Here is a 25,016-nt window from a genome sequence, read left to right on the forward strand (position 1 = left end):
GGGTGGGGTGGGGGGAGGGCACAGAAGGAGGGGGCACGCGACGCACTTGTACTGCACGATGCCGATCCAGCACGCCTTGGTGCCGTTGCTGGGGCTGAGCCAGACGTCGTCGGCGTCCGTGAAGCGGATCTCGATGGGGAAGTGCGGGCGCAGGCCGGCGGGGTCCGCGTGCTCCTCGTCGAGCCACGCGCGCAGCGCGCGGAGGCACGCGGGCGCGCGCTCGTACGGGACGGCCCACTCGGTCGTGAATTGCGGGTACTGTGGGCGTGCGCGGGGGCGGGCCAGTGTGCGTGTGCGTGTGCGTGTGCGTGTGCGTGTGCATAGGCCGTCCGGACATCCGGAAGAGGGAGCGCATAGGACGTCATGTCAGGTCATGTGGTGGAAGCGAGAAACAGAGAGAGAGAGCGGGAGGCGCGCACCTTGCAGTCGAGGTTGAATATGCGGTGGCTGGCGTCGACGGCGACGGTGCTGCCGGACACGAGCCACGCGCCGAGGCGCGCGGTCCAGGGGTTGAGCGCGCGCACGAAGCGGCCGAGGAAGAGGAGGAGCTGCAGGAGGTGGTAGCCGACGAGCGAGTGCCAGAGCCACGTGTAGACGGGCTTGGCGGGCTGCGGAGGGCGCGCGCGCGGCGGGTGAGCATGGCGCATGGCGCATAGAGCAAAGGAGGGGGCGGGGGGGCGCGTACCTCGTACGTGCGGCTGGCGGCGCTGACGCGCACGGTGCCGGCCTGGGGGAACCACCAGAGGCGGACGTGCTCGGCGGAGCGGGCGAGCGCGTCGAGGTCGCGCACGGCGGCGTCGAAGGGGACGGAGTGCTGGACGTCCTTGAGGCGGAAGGCGGGCTCGACGTCGAGGGTGACGTCGAGGATGAGGCCGGTGGCGCCGAGCCCGCAGAGGGACGCGAGGAAGAGGTCCGGGCGCTCGGCGCGGGAGCAGCGGACGCGCGCGCCGTCGGCGAGGAGGAGGGTGAGGGCGCGGACGTGCGTGGAGAGGACGCGGAAGGCGAGGCCGGAGCCGTGCGTGGCGGTGGTGACCATGCCGGCGAGGGTCTGGTCGGAGATGGAGCCGAGGTTGGACATGGCGAGGCCGGCGGCGGCGAGGGCGGCGTGGAGGGCGTGGAGGGTGATGCCGCCCTGCGCGACGACGTAGCGCTTCTCGGCGTTGACCTGCGCGGGGGGGGGGGGAGCAGAACGGGGGGGTCAGCAGGGGCGTGCGCGGGCGCGGGCGTGCCTGGGGCGATCGGAGCGAGGGGCGCGCATCTGGGCACGGAGATCTCCCCGGGGGCATGTATGACGAGATATGGCGCGCGGGCAACAGGGCCAAACACGCGCGATAAGAAGGCCGCGAACAAAGGCCGCGAACAAGCACAAGCCCGAGAACAAGAAGGCGCACCTCGATGATCCTGTCGAGCTTCTCGGTGCGCAGCATGTAGCCCGACGTGCAGGCGAGGTCGCTCGGGCTGTGGCCGACGCCGGCGGCGCGCACGGTGCGGCCCTCGCGACGGGCGAGCTCGAAGACGAGGGCGCAGTGGTGGGCGGACTGGGGCTCGAAGACGGCGCGCGGGGTGCAGGCGTAGCTGAGGCCCCAGTTGACGAAGGTGGCGCGGGGGTGGCCGGGGGGGACGGCGATGGGGCGGAGGAGCGCGTGGAGGGTGGGGGTGGGGATCTGGGCGAGGGCAGCGACGGAGGGCGGGTCAGCGGCAGCGGGCGGGTCCATGGCTCACGGCGGGGGCGAGGTGGGCGAGGGGGGCGAGGGGCGGGCGTGCAGTGGCATGGCAGCGGACGGGGTCGCGGGTCTTAAATAGGGCGAGCGCAGAGAGAGGCTGATTTTGATTGGAAAGAGTGAAGGAGGCTGACGACTTGGACTGACTCGATCGATGGCCAGCGGTCGTCGGCCCACTCCGAGCTGCGTATGGGCGTGGCCATGATTCATTCATTATACTATCCCCGTCTCTGACTTTGTTCCGGGCGACACGCACCCGCACCCGTGTGCATCACTCGCCCGGCGTCACTACACAGATATGCTCCGCCGATTCAGAGCGGCTGCGTTGCGAGCCCCCGGCCGCACGATCGCTGGGAACCCCGCGCCGCCCGGTGAGAGCCTGCCCGTCGAACGCCCGCCGCGCTCGCCGCTGTCCGCTCCCTTTCTCGCGCGTGGCTGCCACGTGCGCCCAGCTGCGCGGTCCCCAGCACGCCGCCTTCCCCCATATGCCGCAATGCCCACTAGCCCCTTCCAGCAACGCCGCGCGCATGGGGGGCCCACCCGCTCTCCGCCACCCCAGGCGCCGATCGTGCCTCAATGGGCCGAGCGTGACAAATCGGGCATGGCGTTTCCTGTCGCTTTCTCGCCCTCGTACGCACGCAAGCGTATATCAGCTCATCCCACCCTTCACGCACCGCCCACCGCCCCATCCCCTCTCCCTCCCCCGGCACGCAGCAATCGCAAGCACTACTAACGCAAAACACGCCCGTCCCCGCGCGCCTCCCAATATCAATCTCCCCCCGCACACCCGTCGCCGTCTTCACAGAACGCAAATTCACAAATTCACAAATTCAATTCAGCTCGATCACATCGCATCGCACCGCGCGCGAATCTCATGATGGGATGGGACGGATATCTCGCCCCTAGTGTCTCGTGTCTCGTGTCTCGTGTCTAGTGCTGCTGACTCTGAGTCGCCGCGCACGCACATGGCAAGGTGCGTCCTGCCTCCTGCTGTTTCAAAATTCGGCCGCGCGCTGGGCGCCATCGGCGGCGAGCTCCTTGTCATGCGCAGATGCAGATGCAGATGCAGATGCAACGGGCGCGCGCTCAGCTGGCTGAGCGCGAGACCCAGCTCCGTTATTCCCGTAGATGGTGTCCACAGCCTTATTGGATTTGCGGTCCCCTTCCATCTTGCCTGTCTCTGTGCGTGCGTGCGTGCGTTCCCAGCACACACCGCAGTCGCAGTTGCAGTTCCGGGCTGTCCGCCGGCGCAAGGCCGGCGCCCGCTGCGGCAGGCTGTCCTGCAAAAGAAAGACAAAACACAGAAACATGGCGGATCGCAGACGCGGTGGCGACGGCAGCCAGGCAGGCCCGCACCGCGGCAGGGCTGCTTCTGCTTCTTCACCTCGGCGTCCTGGCTCGGTCTGTCGGTCATCAAACCGTGCGGGGAGCCAAAGCCAAAGCCAAAGCCGAAGCCGAAGCCAAAGCCAAAGCCAAAGCCGAAGCCAAAGCCAAAGCCAAAGGCCAAGCGGCCGTGTCGCGCTTCCCCTTTCCCCTTTCCTCCTGTTCCTGCGCCCCGTGTTCTCCGGGCGCGCCGCTAGGCCCGATGCCCCCCCTGATTTTGCAAATGGGCGATTGCGCGCGCGAGCCGCTGAGCCTTTTCTGGGTGCGCTGCACCGTCGACCGAGGGCGATGGGACAGGGCCGTGCAGCCGCCCTGGTGCTGGTGTCCTGGTGCTGGTGCTGGTGTCTTGGTCCTGGTCCCAGCTCGCACCGTCGCGCGCGCACTAGTGTCTCGCGTTTCAGCTGCGTGCGATCGTGCACATTGGGCGGGAGCACAGTGCGTCCGGCAGGGCCGCCCGCCATCGATCATCCGGGTCCGGGGGCTGCGTTGTCGGGGTCGAGACGATCTCGCGTTGCTGCGTTGCTAGTTGCCAGCGAGCCGTTCGGCGTCCGGGTGGCACGCGTCCAGCGTCCGGGTGCGGCTGGTGCGTGCCCCCATCGGGCGGCGCGGCGCATCGTATAATCCGTACACCCCCGAAATTCGTATTCATATACACTCGCATGCGCAGATGCGTGCATGCCGGCCTCTCTCGCGCTAGAAGGTGCCTGCATCGCTGTGGGGACGTCACCAGTGATCGTGATGTCGCTATGCCACACAGCCAGCCAGCCAACCAACCAACCAACCAGCCAACCAGCCAACCAGCCGGGCAGCCCGCGCACGTCAAGGCCCGGCGGCAGGACGCATACTTGGACGCATATGGCCAGATGGGCTTGGGCGCCTGCCCTGTGATCCATCTCTCTATCTCTGCCGTCATTCGATCATCCGTCCGTGAAAGCGGTGCGATCTGGTGGCGGGGTGGTGGCTGGAGGCCGGTGGTGGGTGAGAGGGCCCCGGAAGCAGGGAGGGGGACCCCGGAAGCAGGGAAGGGGACCCCGCGCGCGGAGTCCGAGTCGGGGTCACAATCACGGGTGGGGTGACTGACTGCTGGAGGATTCGAAAACGTGCCATTGGAATGCGGTGGGGTTCCGCTCTGTCGGCTCGCATCGCCAGTGCAAGTGGCGGGCGTTTTTTGGCGTTTGCGTTTACGTTATGGCAGAGCAGCCCCTCTCCGGCGGCGCCAGGGCTACACAGCATGCCGTAAGGCGAGCTCAGCAGATGCTGGACGCCAGATGCTAGAGGGGGCTCGAGTGATCCGTTTTGGCTGACTGATGGGCCGAGTCGGAGCTAGCGTCGTCGTGACCAGGGCGTTCGCGCAACAGTTGCTCGAGACGAGCCTCAGGCCCTCCCTTTGTCTCCTTCTTTCCGTCTATCCAACCCCCACCCCCCGCGCGCGCAGCTATTGCTATTGCTATCTCTATGCAGATCGCGCGCGCGATGCATGGTGCATGATGCATGATGGACCGCCGTGTCTGCAGCGAAATCGTACATACTGCGGGCGGGATCCGGAGATACCGCGAGGCACCGCGCAACGACTAGAAGTCTCGCACGCAGCAGGCAGAACGCGCCGCGGACACCGGGGCCGCGCGGACAAGGGCTCCTGTGCGGCCTGCGAACCGCGGTGGGTCTGTTGGTAGATCCTGTCAAGTGCGCGAGCGCGAGCGCAGGCGCGGGCGCGGTGCCTGCCGTGTGTCCCCCCGCCGCGCCGGACGAGAGCACGTTACGACATCGCCCCCGGGGTGCTGGCGATATTGCAATTTGCGTGGGCAGAGCCCGCCCGTTGGGCGTGCTAGCAGCGACGGCGCCCGCCATTTGTCGGATTGGACTCGCGGCACGCTCGCGTTCATGTAATGTGTACTCGTCTAGGGTGAGAAAACGCGCTGACAGTCGGGCTGCTCGTGTGTGCCGGCATGAGGGCATCGTCGTTCCTGGCATCACGATCATTCGCGGGGCTTCCGACGCATCCCCCTGCGGCGGGCCATCTGCATCATCAGTGGCGGCGGGCAGCTAACAGCTAACTTAGCCTCGGGAGTTGCGTCCGGAGAAGAGAAGGCGGCACGCGCCGCGCGAGGACTTAAGGGGGTGGGGAGAGGGGGGGACCTGTGGATCATTCCGGCGGAGGATTCGGACATGCTTGCACGCTCCGTTGCGGTTTCGGCACGAGCGTTGCGAACCCGTGCGCATCCAGATTCGAGTCGGACAGGCTGGCTGTCAGGATGACGACCGCGGTGCGGCGAAAGCCGAGGAGACCGGCGATCTGCTGAGGCACCACTGCCCGATCGCGGGGTGCATGTTTACGCCAGCCCAGTAGCCCCTCCTCCATATGACAGCCATGTCAAATATGTCGTGCCGCGCTCGCGCGATCGCGAGATGCTGGAAGATTTAGACCCCAGCATGCTGTAATCTGTTGTGCTAATCAATGGCCGCGGCCGCCCGCCCGCTCTTGGCCCGTACAGGTACAGCGGAGTGGAATGGAATGGAATGCATGCGTTGCGATAAGATCGCCGGAAGGGCGGAAGGGGGGTTTCGTTTCAGCGATGAGGACGCGTGCGGCAGCGGCCGAATCACGAAGCGATGATCGAAGGGCATGTGCGCAGAGACGACGCCGTGGCTGCGGTACCAGGGCGCGAGGCTAAGAGGACTGAGGGATGGCCGCGCAACTGCTGCTTACGGCGCACGGCTCATACCGTGGATGGGTCTTCCATTGCTAGTATGTATTAGATTGCCCGCCCCTGTTCTCCAAGCAGCAAGCACTAGCCGCGGACCCTAAAACCGGGGGGTTGGGTCGTCCGGATGGAAGGAGGAAGGCAGAAACGGGATGACGCAGTGTGCTGGTGGAGTACCTAATACCGCCCGTCGGCATTATCGACAGAACGCTTCTGACTGAGGGCGCGTGCGTGCATGCTGCCGAAGAGAAGTGGGTGCGGTTTGTGCATCATACCCCCTGATATTCTGCACCGGTCTGGTAAGTATTGCACCTTCCTTGTGAGTCAGGAAGGGTGCTGTGTGGCAGCCGGACACTCTGTGAGGAGCGGCTAAGACCGTGATAGAACCCCGATGCAAGCCAACCAGTACCGTGAATTGGAGTAGTCTTATTCTCCGAGCAGCATATCAGAGCAAGCACATTACCGTCAACCACGTTGCAGACGCACGACACACTTGATATTGAGCGGCATGACCCGCTCGGATTGTGACACACCTTATTGTGTATTCCAGGAATGGCGATGCGCCGATCCTCTTCTGGCGGTCATTGATCACCGCATGTTGAGTTGGCCACCTTTCATCAGTGCGAATTTGCCTAGTTAATAAACACTGCAGATCACTGAGTCGAGTTGATCTACGGTTCGATATGCCGCCAGACCGCCGCCGGCGCACCAACACACCTAAGACGCGACAGTGTGATAAGCATTGAAAGAAATCTCCCGGAGACGGGACAATGACGACTTTGCAATGTTGTATGGTCTTGTTTGTGTGTTGCGATCTTTTTCGTGGCAAAGTCTGGGCACGATTTGGACCGTGGAGAGCTTCGCTCTAGCGAACAGCATCAGCAAAAGGCAGGATTGCAGGTAATTCCAAACTATAATAACAAATTGTGGTGAATTTTACAGGAAAGAACCCGATTGCAATGGTCTGGCAAATAATCGTAAACTCAGATATGGTATTTCCCCCTTTGAGGTTGCGCAGCCATATATAGGACTATGGTCGTAGCTATGACTAGTCATGGCTTCGTAGATCCTAGATCTGGCCGCGCATTTCAACTAGGCTTTTGCCGATGAAGAAGAATCTTTGAGCGCGTACGCATAATGGCGCGTACATTGCTGTCGTTTTTGTCGAACGGGCTCCTCCTTTAACGTTGAAACCAAGAAGCTTGGAGTGACAACGGGCAGACATCGCGAACAGGCCCATGCCATCGTAGGAGCATTTCCTAACAATGGGCGCTGCAGGCACACTGGGCCTGAAGGATATCGCGTGGATATCGACGTATCGGCGAGAAAAGCATCCACCTGAGCTCGTGCAGGAGTGCCTGGGATCACCCGTCAAACAGGGTACCCATCTCGCACCACGTGCCTATTCAGAATGGAGATTTCGATGAACAAAACTCCTAGCACGGTAAACCCAGAGCCTTGTCAAGCAGCAAAATTCGCGGCGCTCGGACCTCCCGAGGTCCCCACGGAGAAATACAGACTCGTTGCGCTTCGTGTTCCGAGTAGTGAAGATATCGGAAAGCGTACCTTCTGATGATAGTTTTTGGGTCGCCGCATGTCCAATATCGGACGGGAGGAATAATCTCGGCGCGAGCTGTGGCAAGGTGTCTGTCCCGGGTTGCTTGGTTATAGCATCGATTTCCGTCGCGGTGAGGGAACCAGCAGCAAGAGCGATCCGATCGCCGTGTGAGAACACAGGAGTGGCCCCCCAGAATAGTCGAGACATGACGTATCTCTTCTTGGGCATATGTTCTGTGATCCATAAAAGAGGCGAGTGAACTGCCTTCTGTGAAAGCCGCTGACCCAGCAGATGTAACAGGCACGAGGCTCAATTAGACGGTGCTGAGATAACCAGTCGTGCAGCGGAGAAAATGCGGGAGAAGCCAGAGGGAATCAGAGAACGTCATTTTTGAAATGTCGGGCATCGACTCCAATTCGTGGCACCGATGAGCGTGGCGACATCGATGTGGCTGAGGCTCACGCCACGTGTAGGGTCACCAGCGACTTTGGGACCGGTTGTGTGTGAACGCAGAGAACCAGCGAAGGAAGATCGACATCCGTATTCGCGACAGCACTGAGGGAAGCGAGCTTGAGAGTCCTGTGTGACAGATAGGCAAAAAGCACCGGCTTGTCGCAGAGCCTCTGCTTCTGCCAGTCTGATAGACATGCAGCATTGGCTCTGAATGAATAGAAGCTGGTCACTGAATTTGTATGACCGCTGACGACGGATCTGGTTTTTTTTTTCCTGCGGCCGATTGCGCGGTTGTGGCGCGTGCTCGCGGTAAGATATGGAGTGGCTAGGTGCCCTTGAGAAGATGTGGTCGGCAGACATGCGCGGGTAGGCACGACTACGGCCAGATGGGCACGCATGGAGATCACCGTGGATATAAAATTTATGCGATACGACGGAGTGCTGCCAGCGTGAAACAGTGGTGTCAATCACGTCCTTTGAAAGTTCGCATAGCTCTGAGCGCATGCAAATAGAACAGACGACCAGAGAACGGCAGACAGTGACACCACCCTGAATATGCTTTTTCACAACGAGAATGGCCATCGATTAGTTCCGTGATGACTCACCCGATGTTGATGACTCGCACGAACGCGGCGGAGGCTCAGAGTAGCGGACTTCGGACTTCGGCGTGCACGGGGCACGTTCTGGCTTTCAGCTGTTCGGTATTCATGGAGGAATTGCACCCACTACGCAACGGGCTATTCCGCATGACAGTGATTGCCAAGGGCACGAGGCTCCAGAGCAGCCTCGCCGAGTCGCGAGCATTTATGCTAGGTCTGGCTCTGCGATAAATTTCAATCGAGCGTGTTACTTGACGATCTGGACGCGGAATGCGTTCGGAGCTAGGATACCAGGCAGCAAAGCGGAAGAATGTCTAGTCAGACAATGAACTTTGATTAGTACTTACCTATGTGATTACGTAAGGGCGCACATTCGTGATCCGCGAGCTCGCGTCCGTTGTTCACTTCAGTCCACGCTTTGCGTTCTGCGATGTCTGCCTCGATGAAACTGGGGGGGCGTCTACGTAGTATTGCGGCGACATGGCCTGTAGATCCGTTCCGCCCTAATCTCCAGCTTAAGAATTTCCTCACGTCCTTGGCCGACCATCCCAATCTCACACCGGAAGCCGTGAGGGCGGCCCATACCTTGCAAGATAGTCAATTGCAGAAGAAGGTAAACATTTCCGCACCCTCGATTTGACAGCTATACCCATGCAACTTTTATCCCCGCAGTATCCATTATCTGACCATATCCTGAAACCGGCCTCTATGCCGCATCACTACACACGACTCGTCGAAGGTTTCGAAAAGAGCGCGAAAGGGATTGGCAGACCTTGGTGGAAAATATTTTTCGGAGTATGGTGAAGATGTCAAGCGTGAGTACTTGCAGCTGTATTCTGACGACGTTCTATGATAATGACACAAGACCCCAACAGACATGCCACCTTCCTTCCAATGGTCCTGTCAAACGCTGCCAATGCGTGGGAGTTCGAAACTCCGTGCGAGTTCGTGAGCAACTCTCGTGCTCTTACACCCTCTCGAGGCTCGTCCTCGCGGCTTCATTCCCTTGCACTGTCTGTTCAGAATCTTCAGATGGATGTTCTATAGATCTCGAGGTATCAATGGGCACAAGAATCAGAGAAAAAGCTGCGGTGGGTTGCGAAAAGGAGGCTTGTGAACGCGGTCGCGGCAACTCCCTACCACTGGTGTCGCGCACGATTGAATTCACGTCAGCGAGGCCTATGCGCAGCATGCATGCATCGCTAACCTACTCCACTTCTTGTGGAGAACGCGTTGTCTAACCGCATCTCGGTAGGCAAAATATGCCGATGCCGTAAACCATTGAAGTTGCAGCTTCGCGGGAGAAGCAAATATGCTATTTGGGTCCTCCGACCTCATATGTGCTCTCCTCTCACGTCTAGAATCCTCCGGCTATCCAAACGTTTCGACCGCTAACTCTGCGATCGTATTCATCTGAATTGATCCCGCGGGCACCCAGGTCAGTTATCCGACGGCTCTATCTAGACGCGATAAACCTGCACGCGCGAGACAGCTTGCAGTATTCGCATTAATGAGGTGTAAACTGGCCAGGAGCCGTTTCTCCGACCGAGATGCAGACTAGAGATATACAAAGTGTACCGTAGAGTTCCCAAGGTACGTTCGTCATGGGATGCACCATCAATGCCGAATGTATCTAGAAGATCAGTCCTCTAAGATCTCATTTTCACCTTCCCTGGCCTATTACAAGTGCCCAAGCGTAAGCCTGCGCCCGAGATGATAAGCAGATGCAGCCCGTGGTCCAGACTCACCTTCTCGACCAGCTTCCGCCGCTTCTCCCGTGTCTTCCGCTGTACCTTCACGTACTTGCCCAATGGCGTGTCGTCAACCTTGACACTGCGTTCCCATGTCTCCACCTCGTTCATGTGGCCGGGAGCGAACGTGACGCCCTTCCGCTTTTGCTCGGCCCACCGCGCACCCTCCTCAACGCGCTCAACGAGCCCCTTCGCCAGACCCGCCTCCTTTGATTTCCAGGGGGACGACTTGGCCATTTTGATCGTCTTCTTGAGCACCATGACGATGGGCACGACGATTTCAGGGAACGCGATGCTGACTTGGACGGGCGCACTCGAGAGGTACTCGGCGAGGAGGTATGTTGCCTCCTCGGCGAGTCCTTCGTTGTAGACGCGCGTCTTCAGGTACTGCTGCGGCGCGCGGATGTTTGTCTCGAAGTCGAACTGGCGCAGCGTAGACGCTTTCGGTTTTGATGATACCGAGAGCGTCGACGTGATGATGGGCAGGATGCATGGCGCGAGGGGTACGTATGCATGCGTGTGCCGGGTAAGGTGCAGTAGAGAGCGGATCATGTGGAAGTGGAAGGGATATGAGCGTGCGTTGCGGATGAGTCTGGGACAGAAGTTAGCGGGCCCCGAACACATAACGACACGTCGATCGCGACGACGTACTTCATAGCTCCTAGCGACACCTGCACCAAGGGGTAAATGAGGGGCTTCAGCTCGCTCTCCTTCCCATTCCTATCGGCGAGGGCCTGCTTGTCGCACGCGCGTGCCAGCACGATGGCCCAGAAGTCGACGCAATGCACGTATTGCCAATTGTATACTTGCTTATACGCCTCCTACACAGTGCACGAGCGGCTGCATGAGCGCGAGGGGGTATGGCAAACTAGCAAAGCGCATAGTGCAATCAGACAACTTACCTTGCTCTTCACCTTCGTGCTGTTCCGGAGGTGGATTGCGAGCTGACGGATGTATCCAAACGCGTGCTGGTACGCTGTCGCGTGGTCCAGGCAGTAGAGCTCCGATGCCGAGTTTTTCATGAGCGTGATAGACGGGAGCGTGTGTGCGCTCGTAGACTTGCATGAGCGGACAAGCGTCAGATAGGTGCTCTGGGCGTGTGGGGCGTCATTGTGCGCACGCGGTAAAAGGAAAGCAGAAAGGACGTACCTTAAGGACTATGTCCATGATCGACGCGTCTGTCGCTGAGGCGAGCTTGCGGACGGCAAGGAATGCGGCGATGCGGACGCTATCTTCAGCGCTGGCCCAAAGGTCTAAGCATGCCTTGCTTCCGGGGTGAGTCCGCGCTCTATTGGCGAATTGGCTCGAACGAGAGAACACACCTTCAGATACGCTTTGACAGACTTGCGGCTGCTCGTAATGTACGGCACGAGCTTCGCGCTTTCCGTAAGAGCAAGTCGTTGCATCTCCGTGTCTGTCATCTGTGAGAGCAGATGCATGATGTTGTGGAAATATGAGAGGATCATTTTCTGCAGTGTCTTCCACTTTGGTGTTTGTGTCGGTGACTTGCTAGTGTACACAACAGAGTATAATTGAGAGACGGATCAAACGGGAGGAACAGAAAAAACATACAACTTGCCCGACGGAAGGATCTTGTAGGGACAATGATGCTCGAGGACGACGGGGGTGTACTTAAGAGCAGTTGTGACCAATTTGTTGTACACTGTAGGCAGTTAGTATAACGTGGAGATGTAGAATGATTCAACGGCTCCAAACGCACCTGAAGAACTGTCGATATTCCATGCTAGGACTTGATCCTCCTCATTCATGTGTGCGGCCGAACGGAATGCAATGAGCAACTTGCGCAATGCTCGTAACGACCGATGCTGTAAGACAATACCCATACTTCTTAGAATTTATCATAAGCCGAAACACACTATGTTCACCTCAAGGATGGCCTTTTGCCATTGCTGCAGCGTGGCTTTCGTGAGGATGGGAACTTGATCCTCTTGCATGGCGTCCTTGTCCTCTTCATCTTCATCATCTTCCTCCTCGTGTCCCCCTGCACCACTGGAGTCGAACGCGAGAAGCTCGCGGTCGTTTTCTTGCAAGTACTTGTAGAATTCTGGGTCTTTCTCTGCTAGCTTAGAGAGCTCGAGCATGTGCGCTTCTCCCTCGTCTATGGCCTAGTGAGCTTCGTGTAGAGGCAAGAGGTGAAGCACAGTACCATCCAGATCGTCCACCGAGGCAAAGGACTGGTTGTCATCTTCGTCCTCCTCCTCTTCACTCTCACTTCCGGCGTCGTCGTCGCCGTCGTCTAGACCATCCACTGAACCCTACTAGAATCAGCCCGATGTAATGTATATCAAAAAAATTAACATACATCTTCGCCATCTCCCCCCTGCATGAATGCCCCGCCCAAGAAGTCGTCCACGGACATTCCTTTGGACCTAAAGCCAAGTCTCGCCCACATACTCAAGTGATCGCGAAAGCAAGGACTCACTTGTGCGACTCATCCTCCACATCCATCTCCCCTTCCTCCCCTTCCTCAGCATCTCCTGCTACCCGCTTGCCCTTGCCCTTACTGCTCTTTCGCCTTTCCACCTTCTTCCTGATATCACGCTGCTTTCGCCGAGCTTGTATGGTTTTTTGGAGCTGACCACTCGCCGCAAACTTGCGCGTGGACTTTGTGGCTTTCTTTCCCATTATTTTGAAGCGGAGGTAGCCAAGGGTGAACGCAGCGTATGTGCTCTGTACCAATCTATGCAGAAGGATTCACGGAAAATGCAGAACCTTGAGATCGGGTTTTGGATCTTCCACGTGATTCAATTTGAATGCGGTCAATGGGCGCTTTGCGCTCTCCTCGTCCTTGTCCTCTCCGTCCTCCTGTTGTCTGGCTCAGGACAGGTTTACTGGCTTTCTGTATACTCTTATTCTGAAAGCGGCCTTCAAATCACTGACACCCAGTACACGCTGTGCTGCGTTACATCTGGTCTATCACAGGGTTGCATGCCTGGAATTGAAAGTCGTATTCAATAAGCGTTGTCAAAAGCTAATAATGTCTGCGAGCGCATGCGAGTGCATTGCGTCTGCGAATGAGCTCTTGGCCGCACATTCGGCTCTTGTTTCTCGCGTCCGCTCCGCTCAGAAACAACATCGGAGACAACTCAGAACCCTCCCGTCTCCTACGTATGGCCTCATCAAACTACCCTTGATTCCGTCTCCCCCACGTTCTCCGCTGTCGTCTCCTCCTTCCTCACCTCAACTGCCTCCAAAACTTAAAGTTGCTCGTCAGGAGCTCCCTCCCGCGAAGCGCGCACGCGCGCTACGGTACAACAACTATGTCCCTGAGGAAGAGACCATCCGCAATGACTATTCCCAACGCTACGTGGACGGAGGGGAATGGCCACAGAATTGGGTACTTGGTGCAGACCCTGAACACCGATTTGAGGAGTATGTCATTCTCTCGGCATGCAATTTAATCGTGTTTCACCCCTCTAACACAGGGTCCTTGGCGTAGATATCCGAAGCAGCAGCGCCTGCTGGCTCTAAAGAAGGCGTCAGTTGCATCTCATGCTCTCCCTCCGACGTACCTGCCATTCTCCCAATTGTCCTCCATTCATCCGTCCAAATTTGACGTGATCCTCATTGACCCGCCGTTCTCCTCATCATTCACGTGGGATCACCTACAAGAACTTCCGATACCTACCCTTGCGGCCGACCCGTCATTCGTATTCATGTGGGTTGGGAGCGGGGCTGGCGAGGGTCTCGAGCGTGGTAGGGAAGTCATGGCCAGATGGGGCTTCAGGCGGTGCGAAGATATTGTATGGGTGAAGACAAATCATAACAGCAATCGCGGTCCTGGAGTACGTCCGATCATCGTGCCCACTTTGACGCATTCACTGATGTTTGCACGTCCAGACAGACCCACCAACGACCTCATTGCTGACACGAACAAAACAGCACTGCCTGATGGGTATACGGGGGACAGTACGTCGCTCTACCGATAGCTGGTTCGTGCATTGTAACGTCGGTGCGTATTGTCCCCCGTCTGCTGACCGTTGAGGCTCATCAGAACTTTAGATACGGACGTAATGATCTGGGAAGGAGACGCCTCAGATCCTACGCTAAAGCCGCCAGAGATGTATACTCTCATAGAAAATTTCTGCTTGGGGCTACGGCGGCTGGAAATATTTGGACGCGCGCGCACATTACGTCGCGGTTGGGTGACAGCGCTAGCCGAGGGGGAGGAAGAACGGATCGAGCAGGGCATGTCGGTTGACGCTGATGGCACCTCGGAGCAGCAAGAATTTGCGACGCTCTGGAACCGCGAATCCTGGGAGAGCGGGACCAGGGAGGTCTCGAATGGCGGGAAGCCCGTAGTCCCGATGACACCGGGTATGTCGTGTCGCCTGCCCGTCTGAGCCTGTCCCGTGCTGACCCCCGGCCCTGAGCTAGAAATCGACGCGCTCCGTCCAAAGTCACCCGTGCGCGGCGGCTCAGGGAACACGAATGCTGGTATGGGCGGTGGCGCGCCCAGCGTTTCGTCGCCTCTGCCCGGCACTGTGCCCCTCGCAATGCCCATGGGTGGGCCGCCCGCGAACATGCAGAACGGGGCGCGCGGCGGGTTCGCGGGCCCGAACCGCATGATGATGCAGCCTGTGATGGCGATGGGCGGGATGGGCCAGAATATGGGTGGGGGTGACATGAGCATGATGGGCTGGCCCGAGATGGGCATGGGCATGAACATGGGTGGGATGCCAGGAATGAACGCGATGGGGCTAGGCATGGGGCAGCAGCAAGGGCTCGGGTTCGGCGGGTTCGATGGCGGTGGCATGCAGCAGATGCAACAGATGCAAGGCATGCACCAGGTGCCCCAGGGCGGCATGAGCATGGGTTGGATGGGTGGAGGAGATGGGCACTTTGTCGACCCGGGGGCGGGCATGTGGGATGGCGGGATGGCGAGAGAAGGCATGATGGGTATGAATGGGATGGCAGGGAACATGGGCATGGGAGGGAACATGATGGGTCCGGGCATGAACGGTATGGGCATGGGCATGGGTATGGGCATGGGTCAGTGGGGAGAAGGATTTGATGGACGCTACTGACGACACTCGGACGTTTTGTATGCATGCTGTACATTAATTACTGGATTGTATTAACTGCTACGCATCAGCAACCCCACGCAATACATGTTTGAACGAAGGAAATAACAATAATGTTACAGACTCTATGGGTATTGAGAACACGGGGTATTACTCTGAAATATCAAGCGGGCATATATTGTGCTAGCGCCACTCACACTCGCACTCCGCAATGCCTGTGCTCATGTCGGCTTGGTACGATTCCTTGTTGCATGATGTGCGTCTAGTTCCGCCATGAATTGTTGTTGCTTTTCGATCGTCCATTTCATGCTGATATAGTAATTGAGTTCAATCAGGAGTCGGACGAAAGTGATATAACGTACAATTTTGACTCCAGGAATGATTGTAGCTGTTGGGGACCAGCGATATGTCCCAATTCAACCATAGACGTCTGCCTTGCTTTCAACCTGTGCATCTTCGGTCATGGGCGTGTCCTATATGGGACAGACATTGGGCATACCTCTCCTCCGCAGTTAGTTTGGGCTGGTGGCGTCGCCTCACAGGAGGCCATGGTTCGATCGGCTGCTTCGCAGCTTGGTCGTCTTGAGCCATCTTCCTCTTGCGTTCCTTCTTTTCTCGCTTTTTCACCTGTATCGGAATTTAGGAAAGCAGACAGAACCAAACAACAAAAGTGTATACCTCCATGGTTGTTTGGAATTTTTTTCCCTCTATTGCACTCTCGGCGATAAGATCCTCGTTCCGATGAGTATACCGCACTCCAATGTCGTTTAGTACTTTCTGGATGTCATTGACCTTGTGCTCGACCTTCGGTATACCTACTCGTGATTTAGAAGGAGAAAGACATATACGCTCGTGACACTTACTGTCGTCGAAGAGGAGGGAATCTAGGCCGTTCATGTTGTCCTAATCGCATACATTTGTGAAAAATCGCTGTTGATCAAGAGTGTTATGTACTCACGCTGTCCTTGTGGGCAACTTCTGACTCTCGCGTCGCCTTACCATCTGATCTCCTCTTCTTAGCGTCCATATTCGCCAGAGCCCAATTGAAGTCTGAGAGAATGGCCCGCTCGACCTGATAGTGAGGATAAGTGTCTGACCATCGTGACAAGTACATCGAAGCTCACAGCCTGCTTTGTCGCCAGTGTGTCCTCGTGCAAAGTGAATATATTTTTGATTCCGAATAGTTCCCCTTGTTTTGTCTTCTCTCCTTGGACACCTTCGAAATACCTTATGACCAATGCGAATATGTTCCTCGAGTGTAAGAACTTGTTAGCATACCTTGTCTGGAAACTCGCGTTGTATCCCACTTGCATCTGCTGTTGCTTGTAAACTTGACGAGCATATATAAGTTCTTCGATTGACCCTGCCCCCAGCAGTCGGAAGACGGAGACATCACGAGTCTGGCCAAAACGGTAGGCGCGGTCAATAGCTTGCAAGTCATGAGCAGGGTCTAAGATAGCCGTCAGGAATACAGGTCAGGTGGCGAGGGAAGTGGCGGAAGTGGCTTACTCCAATTCGGATCTGCTCATGAGATATTGGTAAATGCATGTGAGTAATCTGAATTTGATCACACACCGAGAATTACGACTTTGTTGGCGCCGGTAAGATTTAGGCCCGTTCCCCCAGCCATTGTCGAGATCAAAAACACGAAGACGTCAGGGTCATCGTGGAATTTGTCGATCAGAGGCATGCCTAGAAAGAAAATGGCAAGGCTTGTCATGTAGGCATATCGAACACCACAGTGAGCTACTGACGATCTTGAGCTTTTGTAGAGCCATCCAGTTTGACGAAGCCCAGATCTGGATAAACATCAGCTATATGTAGAACAAAAAAACTTGTTGAGGCGTACTTCGTGATCTCAGATGGAATTCAAGCATTTCCAGCAGCTTCACAGATTTGGTGAAAATGAGGACTTTGTTTGATGCATCCTTGCTCCAATCGGCGAGGAGGGATTCCAGAACCTTGAACATTTGATGTTAGCCCACTACCAACTGAGTCTACATGAATGGTGAGCACTGACCATCCATTTACCACAAAACCTCGGCACGAGCATCGCGGGGCCGTATTTAGGAATGGTCTCGCTGCCGAATGCCACACGAGATAATTCTCGATTTCTCGCGGTCTGTAGAGATACTCAATGCCGCATTTCGGAAAGGAACAAAAAATTTAACATTACCTGCTCAGGAGAGTCCGAGGGCGCTAGTGGAGGATGCTTAGCCACAGCGACACGATTTGCGAATTGGCTTACATGGCAGAATCAGAGCAAGATGGTTCGATATTTTGATCAGCGTCGTCAAGTATCTAAACAAGTCCCCCTTATTGAACGAGTGGCAGCACTTGCTCCGCCTGTTTGATCAATCAGTGTGCTCAGTCATCTTTACTTAGCGATATAATTAGATGAAGACCTCACTGCTTCTTGGATCCGCAGTCACATAACTCATCCTTACGGATCATATTCTGGACCGATTCTATTGCGAGGATGCGTTTATACACCTCGATTTGTTTGGGCGTCAAAGGACAGAAGACCACTTGATCGTCCTTTCCAGGCAGCTGGGAAAATGCGAGTAAGTCGCGCGGATATGGTGAACATGGAGAAGAAAGACAGACCTGGTTCTTGATGATGTCCTTTGTCCTGTTTTAGATGAGGCAAGCGTTTCTTATCGCTTCAGCAAGGGAGAAACGAACCTTCGAAGGAAGAATTTTGGTAGCAACTTCTCTTTGAGGATCTGTGCTACTAGCTACAAGAGACTTCAGCAAACAGGTTTCTGCGTCAATCGCAAACTCTTACAATGGCCTTCGTGCGCTGTTCGTGGGCAGCAGATTTGCTCTGTCCAATTGTCAAGGGCCGTGAAACATAGCCATCCCATTGCCGTTTTGTGCCCACACTTCCCGGATTGGTCCAGTCCAATATAGTCCAAAACTCAGCAAACGAGTTTTGTATGGCTGTCATCAAAAGTCCGTAATGTCGAAAGCAGAGCCAGAACTATACGGCTCACCTGTACCAGTGAGACCAAATCGCACTGTGCATGCAAATTGGTTGAATGCCATGGCAACTGCTGCACGCGGGTTCTTGACCCTGTGTACCTCGTCCACAATAACGCACGTCCATGCCAAATCGTCCAAAAGGGATATATCCTTCCGAGCGGTCTCGAAGGACGTCAAAACTACCAAACATGCCTCAAGTAGGTAGAGATGAAAAATAGACCTGAAACTTACCAACGTCAAGTCTACCCATCTTGAAATCATTCAATACGCCAGCGCGCTCTTTCGGGGGCCCTGTATACATGCCAACCTCGAAGTAGCCCCACTATACGGAATCATCAATCCCTAGCGCTATGGGACATCGAGTTTGCGTACCGTCTCAAACTCCCTTTCCCAATTGCCTACAACAGAACTCGGTGCGATGATGAGGCATGTCGGCCATGTCTGGTTAGCTGGAGGTAAGAGGCGATCGTTCTGCCATTCTGGTCTGTCCTGCAACTGAGAAACATGCTTTCTCCGGCGATTTAGGTCGTTAACATTGCCGCTTTTCTGCATGATAGCAGACAAAAACGATATGACCTGAATAGTTTTCCCTAAAAAACAAATTGTAGTTGAAGGCATAAGCGGGTAATAGGATGTCTCACCCTAGACGTAGAGGTCAGCGGTTGTGGCAAGAAGGGCATCGGGAAGAACTTACTAGACCCATGTCGTCACCCAAGACACCCCCGCGCCCATCTTTATATCTCTCCCAAAAGAACCGGATGCCGTCGCGCTGATATTCTCTTAAGAATGTGTTTATTCGTCCCGGGACCTTATGCGAGTCATCTAGGATCAGCGGACCTAGCGAAGGTTGATCCGGTTTCAAAGGGAATGCAGGTCGTGGCTGCAAGAACTATATGAGAGGAACCATCAGCTGCACATTTCGAATATTTTCCCTGGTGAGTTGCTTGACCTTGTTCGCCAATTCTTCAGCTTCACTATCTGATTCAGTCTCAGATCCAGAGTCAAATGACGTCTGATCTGGTTTGTTCACTACAATGCTAGCTCCGTGAGTACTTGGTCAGGACAGCGACGATCAGGTACATACAACTAGGTTGCAGATGTTGAGGGGCAGGACGAGTCGTATGTGTTGACACGGGGTCAACATCAGATTCTGATTCCGTGATTGATTCGTCTTGAGAGTATTCCGCTCTAACTTTCTTCTTAGGTGGTGCGCCACACTCGTCTATATGGTCAGGCGATTTACGTTTCGAAGATGGATTTGATGAGCTCGCGATTTCGGCATCGGTTTCAGTTTCGGTTTCTGATTCTGCATCCCCATAAAAAGGTGAGATCGGTCAAGACGTCATTATAATGTGCCGCACCTGCCACAGAATTAGTCGTGTCTTTGTCCCTCTGAGATGCTCGACTCTGAGGATTATATGCAGTGGGCTTCATCACAGAACTAAGTGTCTGCAACTCCATTGGATCCAAATTATCTTCTTGGACCTCCTTATCACTTTCTATTTCGTCGTCAGGTTCCTCTTCGTTGTCTGCTTCGTCTTCGTTCTCAGATGCTGACTCCAGACCGAGGTCATCTATACACAGACATCTATCAATAAGTCCGAAAAACGTATAGATCATCCGCACTGAAATATTCCAGCAGTGGATTCTGCCGCTGTGGCTGTGAGCCACTGCCGACTCGCTTTGTGCCTATAGAAGTCGAGAAGACAGGAATGAGGCTGCATGACAATAGCCGTAGGGAATTATGATATACCCTTTTTCTCAGAATCGCGCGCAATGACTTTTCTCCTGTTCGTTTTCCGATGCGGTGGTGAAGCTTGTCTCATGGATGGACTTCTCTGTTTTCTACCCCTTTTCGGTGCATTAAGGGCGATTTTACCAGGATTAAAATCAGAGTCCGTGTCCTCATCTACGGGGAGTATTCAAACGCATGTAGAACCTGAAATTACTGTGAGAGGCTTACCGAGAGGTACTGGTGCAGAATGAACAAACACTGTGGCTGATTCTGTGAATTGATAGGCAACGAAGTGGAAGCTCTTATTTACCGTTCTTCTTAGTAGCAGTCATTTATCTGAAAAAGGAACTTCAAATAGAGGGTGGTTGGGAACAGGGCGCTGCAAAGGGTGTATCGCGGGGCAATGATGTGGGAGGAAGCGAACGACGCGGAGCGCGACGCGGATATATATGATCACGTGTGGCGTCGCGATCACGTGCCCGCTAATGCGTACGCGCTGCAAAATACAAGAACCATTTTGCCCTCTAACCCGCGCATCTAGCCATTTGTCTCGATTATAACAGCTACTGTGCACACATATTATTCTCAAACCGTGTTATATTTGAATGTTTCGTGTACACAATGCCTCAGAGTGAAGGTATTCATATGGAACCCTCTATCATAGTTTTGCGACTGTTGTCTTTATACACTACCTCTAGCAAGTTGTCATTAAGAGCACGCATCTCCTGAGTCGCCTTAATCCTGTCTTGGAACAGAGAATGAGTTAAATGAAGGAACAATCAGGCTCAAAATGACCTTCTCCTTGATTGTGCTTAAACTGACTCGGACCTTTGTCTGAAATTAATCTTTTGGAGGCAAGAGGAATCCAGCACACCATGTCAAGGTAAGATGTGGCTTTAGTAATGAAGAGTGTATTCATCCATGCTGAACCTAAGACATTGATATCACAAAAATCCTGGCAACAGACTGCGGTGTGTTGTCCTCCATCACTGGCCTGTGCCTGTTAACCCACTGGCAGATACCCATTGGAAATAAGTGCACATTATATGCCATTGAGCGCCACACCAAGCAAAATGCAAACATGCATGTAGTACACACCCCTCTACTTCAAGCATTGCATTTGTCATTATTGAAAGTCGATTGAGATGGTTGGCGGTTATCTAGCGATCGACTCCCGCGCCAATCTTATCAAAGTACACTTCCCTGATAAGGCGTCCAGCGCTGTCGCATGACTCGAACTGACATCGATTTCATTAGAGAAAAGTGGATTATACGCTGCATTATCCACCTTGGCCATCATTCTTTCCATCTGGCGACGTGCTGCACGTCCCACACGACTCCTGAGTCGATTCTACACTATGGCATCTGCAAACACGATTGAGCTTGGGCAGACCGCCAAGCGCGACCAGCTCGTCGCTCTCGAGAAGAAGTACCAGGAGCGATGGGCCGCGGAGCATTTGTTCGAGGCCAATGCACCGACGCCAGAGGAGACTGCTGGGCTCTCTCCTGCGGAAATCAATGAAAAGTTCCCTAAGTGGTTCGGCAACTTTCCGTACCCCTACATGAACGGCTCGCTGCATCTTGGACATGCCTTCTCCATTTCAAAAATCGAGTTTGCTGCTGGATTCCATCGTCTCCTCGGAAAGCGCGTGCTTTTCCCATTGGCATTTCACTGTACGGGCATGCCGATCAAGGTGAGTATTTGTACCTCGCCACCGGGCATACTCTGAGCTGTCAGTAGGCCGCCTCGGACAAAATTCAACGGGAGATTGAGATGTTCGGCCCTGAATTCCAGGGCTTCATGGCGGAAGACGAGGCTCCTGCGCCAGCGGCGTCCTCTTCTACCGAGCAGCCAAAGGCCGTGGACAAGGCCAAGAAGGGCAAAGTTGCAGCGAAGGCCACCGGCTTGCAATACCAGTTCCAGATCATGGAGTCGATGGGCATCGAGCGCTCCGAGATCAAGAATTTCGCGGACCCTTACTACTGGCTCAAGTACTTCCCGCCTATTTGCATGGTGAGCGCGTCTGCACGTCACGATTGCTGTCGTCTTATCACTCCTCCCAGGCAGACAACGATGCATTCGGCTCGCGGATAGACTGGCGGCGCTCGTTCATCACCACGGATGCCAATCCGTACTATGACGCGTTTGTGCGTTGGCAGGTGAATAAGTTGTACGCGCTAGGGAAGATCAAGTTCGGCGAGCGGTACACGATCTACAGCCCGAAGGACGGCCAGCCATGCATGGACCACGATCGATCGGAGGGAGAGGCGCTTGGGCCCCAGGAGTACACGGGCATCAAGATGGAAGTCGTGAACTGGAGCGAGGCGGCGGCGAAGGAGATCGCGGACAAAGTGGGCAATCGGAAGGTCTTCTTGGTTGCTGCAACCCTGCGGCCAGAGACGATGTAGGTCGCGTCGTTTATGTGCGTCTTTGGTCCGGCTAACGTGGCGCAGGTACGGACAGACGAACTGCTTTGTTGGCACAGCCATTAAGTATGGCGTGTTTGCCATCAACGACAAGGAGGCATTTGTGTGCACTCACAGATCGGCGCGCAACATGTCATTCCAGGGTACCACCGCCGTTCGCGGTCAGATTCACCAGCTGCACGAGATCGAAGGTTCTGCCCTCGTTGGAACGAAGATCAAGGCACCATTCTCTGTGAACCCGGAGGTGTATGTTCTCCCTATGGACAACGTGCTTGCGACGAAGGTACGCAGTATGATGCTTTCGCCCTGTCCACCGCTCACAAAGATGTATAGGGAACTGGCGTCGTGACCTCCGTCCCATCAGATTCGCCAGACGACTATCAGACTCTTACCGACTTGCGTAAGAAGGCCGAGTTCTACAAGATCAAGCCTGAATGGGCAGCCCATGATCCTATCCCGGTGATCTCAACGCCTACGTACGGCGAGATGATCGCGCCAGCGGTGGTAAAGCAGTTCAAGATCCAGTCGCAGAAGGACATAAAGCAGCTCGCGGAGGCCAAGGAGATCGCGTACAAGGAGGGCTTCTATAACGGCACTATGCTCATCGGCGAGTTCAAGGGCCTGTCGGTGCAGGAAGCGAAGCCGAAGGTGCGCGACAGCATGATTGAGAAGGGCCTTGCGTTCCCGTATGCAGAACCGGAGGGACTTGTCATCTCGCGCAGCTCGGACGAGTGCGTTGTCGCTCTGATGGACCAGTGGTACCTGGACTACGGCGAGCCTGTCTGGCGAGCGGAGGCTGAGAAGTAAGTGCTTACATTGAGGTTCCCGCAAACATCGATGTTGATGCATGGGACGGTAGAGCGTTGGCGCGAATGGAGACCTATCACCAGGAGACACGGAACGCGTTCGAAGGCGTGCTAGCGTGGCTCAACCAGTGGGCATGCGCACGCACGTATGGTCTCGGTTCCAAGCTCCCCTGGGACCCGACGTTCTTGGTCGAGTCTCTCAGTGACTCAACTATCTATATGGCATACTACACAATCGCACACTTGCTGCAAGGTGCGTCGACCCCCCCTCCACGGAAGTCGCGACTTACGAGTTCACAGGAAACATCGATGGTAGCAAGCGTGGTCAACTTGATATCGCCCCCGAAGAGATGACTGACGAGATCTGGGAGTACCTTTTCCGGGACGGCCCGTGGCCGGAGTCGGCGACAGTGCCCAAGGAGAAAATCGACACCATGAAACGCGAATACGATTACTTCTATCCCTTTGATGTCCGATCCTCTGGCAAGGACCTCATCCCAAACAACCTGACCTTCCTCATATACGTCCATACTGCCTTGTTCCCTGAGAAGAAATGGCCTCTCAGTGTTCGCACCAACGGTCACCTGATGGTGAACGGACAAAAGATGTCGAAGAGCAAGGGCAACTCAATGACGATGCGCCAGTGCGTCGAGAAGTTCGGCGCTGATGCTGCTCGACTCTGCCTTGCGGATGCAGGAGACGGTATTGAGGATGCAAATTTTGACGAGAAGACTGCCAATGCCAATATCTTGCGTCTGCATACGCTGATATCGTGGTGCGAGGTAGGAACATGAGGTCAATCGCTTGATTGTTTTCGCTCAACCCGACCTCCAGGAAATGACGCAAGATCACGCAAAGTTGCGAACTGGTGCGCGCAATTACCACGACCGGGTCTTCGAGGAAGAAGTCTTCGGCTTGATCAACTCCACGCGGAACTACTACCAAGCGTTAGTACTCCTACCGGCGTCCCATGATATCTAAGCTAATATACTCTTTCAGAATGGAGTACAAGGACGCCCTGAAATATGGATTCTACGAGCTCCAAACAGCTCGCGATTGGTACCGCGAGGTCACCTCCGACGTCGGCATGCACGCTGAGCTCGTCGAGTGGTGGATCCGGGTTGCGGTTATTCTCATTTCCCCTGTCGCACCTCATTTCTCCGAGCATGTCTGGGCAACAATTCTTAAGGAACCCAAGTCCATACACCTAGCTCGCTGGCCCACGTCCCGCCCTGCCGATCAGTCCATCATCGATGCCGGTGTCTACATGCGGGGGACGATCAAGACTATGCGTGACGCCGAGCTCACGTTGCTCAAGAAGATAAACAAGGGCAAGCAGGGGCAGGCATCGTACGACCCGACGAAACCTCGCGCCGTCCGCATATATATTGCTACAACGTTCCCCGAGTGGCAGGACCAGTGCGTGCAGACCGTCAAGGAGTCATACGCACCGGAGGCGGATAAGGTGGACGATGCGAAAGTGCGCGAGCTGCTCACGCAGCGGGGACTGATCAAGGACAAGCGTGCAATGCCCTTTGTACAGGCCTTCAAGGTTCGTGATGCTTATCGTTCGATACGGTATGCGTTGATTGACGAGCTCAACCCCTCACAGCGGAGAATAGCACAATTTGGCGCTGAGACCGCGTTCAAGCGGACTCTTCCGTTCTCTGAAACGCAGGTACTCGCGGAGATTTTGCCCTACCTGAAAAAGACCTTGAATCTGGTCGATGCCGAGATCATGCTGGCTAGTGACGCGAAGGCCACACTCACGGAAGCCAGCAGTAAACTTATCATAGAGAGTGCGGAACCAGGCAGCCCCGCTTTCGAATATCGCAATGTCTAGAGTCGATG

At 55.5% G+C, this 25,016-nt stretch overlaps 8 protein-coding genes across 8 annotated transcripts in view; 4 read left to right on the forward strand and 4 right to left on the reverse strand.

Moving 5' to 3' along the window:
- The window catches only part of POSPLADRAFT_1049714 (hypothetical protein), a gene marked incomplete at both ends in the record, with an annotated part of 3,335 nt that extends 1,620 nt beyond the window's left edge, over nucleotides 1–1,715 (reverse strand). Inside the window, 4 exons of the mRNA XM_024479822.1 lie at nucleotides 47–258; nucleotides 420–608; nucleotides 686–1,165; nucleotides 1,392–1,715. Coding sequence (XP_024334771.1) covers nucleotides 47–258; nucleotides 420–608; nucleotides 686–1,165; nucleotides 1,392–1,715 — 1,205 coding nt within the window. The remainder of the gene's footprint in view (nucleotides 1–46; nucleotides 259–419; nucleotides 609–685; nucleotides 1,166–1,391) is intronic.
- A 304-nt stretch (nucleotides 1,716–2,019) lies between these two features.
- On the forward strand, nucleotides 2,020–2,454 carry POSPLADRAFT_1061067 (hypothetical protein; the record flags this gene model as incomplete). Its single annotated transcript, XM_024481336.1, has 1 exon — nucleotides 2,020–2,454. One exon carries the CDS (start codon nucleotides 2,020–2,022, stop codon nucleotides 2,452–2,454), a length of 435 nt encoding a protein of 144 aa, XP_024334772.1.
- A 262-nt stretch (nucleotides 2,455–2,716) lies between these two features.
- Nucleotides 2,717–5,463, reverse strand: POSPLADRAFT_1049715 (hypothetical protein; the record flags this gene model as incomplete). The annotated part of the gene is made up of 9 exons (XM_024479823.1): nucleotides 2,717–2,901; nucleotides 3,057–3,297; nucleotides 3,758–3,848; nucleotides 3,923–4,047; nucleotides 4,186–4,233; nucleotides 4,290–4,404; nucleotides 4,634–4,683; nucleotides 4,716–5,122; nucleotides 5,271–5,463. 9 exons carry the CDS (start codon nucleotides 5,461–5,463, stop codon nucleotides 2,717–2,719), a joined length of 1,455 nt encoding a protein of 484 aa, XP_024334773.1.
- A 3,383-nt stretch (nucleotides 5,464–8,846) lies between these two features.
- Nucleotides 8,847–9,220, forward strand: POSPLADRAFT_1155169 (hypothetical protein; the record flags this gene model as incomplete). The annotated part of the gene is made up of 2 exons (XM_024486918.1): nucleotides 8,847–9,029; nucleotides 9,089–9,220. 2 exons carry the CDS (start codon nucleotides 8,847–8,849, stop codon nucleotides 9,218–9,220), a joined length of 315 nt encoding a protein of 104 aa, XP_024334774.1.
- Nucleotides 9,221–9,928: 708 nt separating this feature from the next.
- Nucleotides 9,929–12,860, reverse strand: POSPLADRAFT_1173964 (hypothetical protein). Its single transcript, XM_024488264.1, has 12 exons — nucleotides 12,611–12,860; nucleotides 12,491–12,557; nucleotides 12,335–12,443; nucleotides 12,054–12,286; nucleotides 11,888–11,993; nucleotides 11,740–11,830; nucleotides 11,490–11,676; nucleotides 11,317–11,430; nucleotides 11,070–11,258; nucleotides 10,819–10,988; nucleotides 10,165–10,759; nucleotides 9,929–10,093 (listed from the first exon to the last, which is right to left on the reverse strand). Exons 1-12 carry the CDS (start codon nucleotides 12,811–12,813, stop codon nucleotides 10,058–10,060), a joined length of 2,100 nt encoding a protein of 699 aa, XP_024334775.1. The 5' UTR covers nucleotides 12,814–12,860; the 3' UTR covers nucleotides 9,929–10,057.
- A 305-nt stretch (nucleotides 12,861–13,165) lies between these two features.
- POSPLADRAFT_1155251 (hypothetical protein) lies at nucleotides 13,166–15,215 on the forward strand (the record flags this gene model as incomplete). Its single annotated transcript, XM_024486926.1, has 4 exons — nucleotides 13,166–13,560; nucleotides 13,628–14,097; nucleotides 14,191–14,505; nucleotides 14,566–15,215. 4 exons carry the CDS (start codon nucleotides 13,166–13,168, stop codon nucleotides 15,213–15,215), a joined length of 1,830 nt encoding a protein of 609 aa, XP_024334776.1.
- A 218-nt stretch (nucleotides 15,216–15,433) lies between these two features.
- On the reverse strand, nucleotides 15,434–20,264 carry POSPLADRAFT_1049719 (hypothetical protein; the record flags this gene model as incomplete). The annotated part of the gene is made up of 27 exons (XM_024479824.1): nucleotides 15,434–15,521; nucleotides 15,575–15,658; nucleotides 15,712–15,839; nucleotides 15,891–16,027; nucleotides 16,076–16,115; nucleotides 16,171–16,284; nucleotides 16,337–16,439; nucleotides 16,491–16,662; nucleotides 16,788–16,904; nucleotides 16,967–17,011; nucleotides 17,062–17,173; nucleotides 17,233–17,334; nucleotides 17,389–17,455; nucleotides 17,650–17,762; nucleotides 17,820–17,844; nucleotides 17,898–17,950; nucleotides 18,001–18,155; nucleotides 18,209–18,376; nucleotides 18,429–18,519; nucleotides 18,570–18,743; nucleotides 18,892–19,086; nucleotides 19,147–19,226; nucleotides 19,282–19,503; nucleotides 19,559–19,771; nucleotides 19,951–20,106; nucleotides 20,161–20,202; nucleotides 20,243–20,264. 27 exons carry the CDS (start codon nucleotides 20,262–20,264, stop codon nucleotides 15,434–15,436), a joined length of 3,018 nt encoding a protein of 1,005 aa, XP_024334777.1.
- A 1,026-nt stretch (nucleotides 20,265–21,290) lies between these two features.
- On the forward strand, nucleotides 21,291–25,008 carry POSPLADRAFT_1155034 (hypothetical protein; the record flags this gene model as incomplete). Its single annotated transcript, XM_024486906.1, has 10 exons — nucleotides 21,291–21,626; nucleotides 21,674–21,946; nucleotides 21,997–22,337; nucleotides 22,387–22,642; nucleotides 22,693–23,162; nucleotides 23,219–23,418; nucleotides 23,466–23,947; nucleotides 24,000–24,112; nucleotides 24,165–24,717; nucleotides 24,778–25,008. 10 exons carry the CDS (start codon nucleotides 21,291–21,293, stop codon nucleotides 25,006–25,008), a joined length of 3,255 nt encoding a protein of 1,084 aa, XP_024334778.1.
- Nucleotides 25,009–25,016: the final 8 nt, after the last annotated feature.

The sequence above is a fragment of the Postia placenta genome (assembly GCF_002117355.1).
Source record: "Postia placenta MAD-698-R-SB12 unplaced genomic scaffold POSPLAscaffold_16, whole genome shotgun sequence".
NCBI lineage: Eukaryota > Fungi > Basidiomycota > Agaricomycetes > Polyporales > Adustoporiaceae > Rhodonia > Rhodonia placenta.